The sequence below is a fragment of the Mesoplodon bidens genome (genome assembly GCF_964165515.1).
Source record: "Mesoplodon bidens genome assembly, contig: HAP1_SCAFFOLD_1460, whole genome shotgun sequence".
NCBI classification, from domain to species: Eukaryota; Metazoa; Chordata; class Mammalia; order Artiodactyla; family Ziphiidae; genus Mesoplodon; species Mesoplodon bidens.
The window spans coordinates 35,811-38,416 of NW_027672459.1; the positions used below are offsets into that span (position 1 = coordinate 35,811).

At 47.9% G+C, this 2,606-nt stretch overlaps 1 protein-coding gene across 1 annotated transcript; it reads right to left on the reverse strand.

Annotated features, from left to right (window-relative positions):
* Positions 1-211: 211 nt before the first annotated feature.
* On the reverse strand, positions 212-895 carry LOC308610182 (ferritin light chain-like; the record flags this gene model as incomplete). Its single annotated transcript, XM_081259422.1, is given in 3 exon segments — positions 212-828; positions 831-850; positions 853-895. Coding segments are annotated over 3 exon segments (531 nt in total), but the record flags the coding sequence as incomplete, so codon positions are not given.
* Positions 896-2,606: the final 1,711 nt, after the last annotated feature.

The window sequence follows — 2,606 nt, forward strand, 5'->3', positions numbered from 1 at the left end:
CTCTGGGGCTGGGACCCAGACACCAATGTTTTTCTTCAAAGCTCTTTAGGTAATTAATACGAGCAGCAAAACTTGAGGACTAGCCCAATAACGGGAACAAACTTGTTTCACACAGATAAAGTGGGGCAATCCATATGTTAAAAGAACCTGTGTATATATATATATATATATATACATTATATTTCTTTTTTTCTCTTTATTCTGTTTGTGTTTCAAATAGGCTTTTTATTTTTCTTCTGCAAAAAGCGTTATTGTTTCCATTTGGTCCAAGGCTTGGGAGAGGGCTCCAGGGCGGTTACAAAGCTGCCTAGTGGATGCAGAGCTGGGCTTCAGGCAGAACTCTGACGCCAGAGGGGCTCCTCAGAGGCCGCTGCACTTCAGAGACTCCTGTTTGTGCTCGAGCGTGAGCCTTTCGAAAAGATACTCGCCCAGCACAGCCTGCGGACCAGCCAGCCTGCGGAGGTTGGTCAAGTGGTCGCCCATCTTCTTGATGAGTTTCAGCTGCTCCTCCAGGAAGCGGCTCTCCAGGAAGTCACAGAGGTGGGAGTGTGTGCGGGCAGGACCCAGGGTGTGCAGATCCGATAGTGCCTGGTTCAGGTTCTTCTCCCTAAGAACGGCGGCTTCCACAGTGTCCTGGGTTCTACCCCACTCATCTTGAGAAGGCTTCCGCGCATCCTGGAAGAGGGCGCGGCCGCAGCACTGGTTTTGCATTTTCAAGAGACGTTGGGCGCCCTCACACTTCTCCTTAGGCAGTTGGCGAAAAATGTGGCCCCCACTGTCCAGAGTCCCATTGTTGCTGTCGAAATAGAAGCTCAGAGAGAGGTAAGTGTCCACAGATGCATGTTAACAGGCGGTGGACGGCGGCCTCCACCTCGATGGAATAATTCTGACGAACCTGGGAACTCGTGGTTGATCAGTGATAAGGAGCTAAGCTCAAAAAACGGTGTTGGCCTGTCCTGGAGGCTGAGGATAGCTGAGTGGCTGATTCCAAAGGTTGCGACAGGAAGAAAGGCTGGACGGTTGTCGGGGGCTGGAGCAAGGAGCGTCCCTGGGTCTGTTCATTCCAAACACTGTTGAAGCAAAAGGCAGATCTGCAGGACTGCCAAGCGCACTGCCTCAAATAGGCTTTGATACAAGTGAACAAGAAGTCCAAGCAAGGACAAAACTTACCCTTCCCCCCACCAAAATAGCTGGCGATACTAGAAGCTAGATCTGGGTAGGGATTCTTCCATTACTTTCTTAACATTCCAAGCCACTAGAGCAGTGGTTCTCAAAGTATGGTCACCTTGTAACCGAGCAGTACCCTATGGGGCCTTCCTAGGACAAACCCATCCCCCATAGCCTCTACTGTAGTTCCTCTCTGAAGTACTCAGATAATAGTATCTCAGGCATATTTCTGGAGTTTTCAGATGCTAAAAACCACCAGCCAATGGAAGAAATGAACTCCTTGATGATCATGAGCACGTAGCCCCCAGACCTTCTGGCACCTAAGGATGGATAATGTTACCTGTCCTGTGGCCTCAACATCAACCAATCAGAGGATTGTGCATGAGATGATCACATTCCCTGGGACGTCCCTCCCTCACCTGACCTTTAAAAATGCTTTGCTGAAATCCTTTGGAGATTTCAGGGTGTTTTGGAACACGGGCCACCCCTCTCCTTGCTCGATCCTGCAATAAACCTTTCTCTGCTCCAGACTCCTACCTTCTGGTTTCTTTGGCCTCACTGTGCTTTAGACACATGAACCTGCATTCGGTAACAACCTGACCAGCTTTACCAGCGTCCCCTGATAATATGTCATATATTCAAGTTTTAGGGCCCTGTCCCAGCCCTATGGAATCAGCAACTCTGGTGGGGCTCAGTGATCTCTGTTATAACTGGCCCTCCAGATGATTTTTATTCACCTAAAAGTTTGAAAATATCTGCATTGTCAGCTGGCCAAAGCGTCCACCAGCAGGTTAAGGGGAGTGGCACCTGGAAAAGTTAGGGAGTAGCCAAGTCAAGTACAGCAGCATTTGCCGTGGTAGTAATGGAGAATGCCTTTTCTCCACTGGTTGGCACAGACTAGTATCTGGGAGTAGTGGCAGGGTTATTTAGGATGCTTTACATTTCAGTGTAGAGTGACCTCTGTCCTGGTTTGACAGGGACTTCCCCTGTGTGAGCACTTAAAATCTCATCCTGGCAAACCCCTTAGCCCTGGATTTGAAAAACTTAGGGAATAACATGAAATTTAGGGGAAACATGATCTAGGTTTTGGGCAAGTCACAAGTGCTAATTAAAGCTAAGCAAGTATGGACAACATCTAGCCTTCTTTACACAGTTGCGGAGGCGGGGGGGGTGTGTGTAAATCTGATTGGGTGAAAGGACTTATTGTTAAGAAATCTTTGTAGAAACATCCCCTTCTGCTTAGTCCACTGTTTCTCAGTTCTGGCTAGACATTGGCATCGTCTGAGGAGATTTAAAATGATTTTATTGGTTTAGGATGCCCAACTGTTGGTGTGAGGGTTTTTAAAAAGTGCTTCAGATGATTCTAATGTGCAGGCAAATTTAGGTGCCACTGCTTAAGCTTTTGAACCACTGCTACATATTTTCCCCTCATCTTCCTA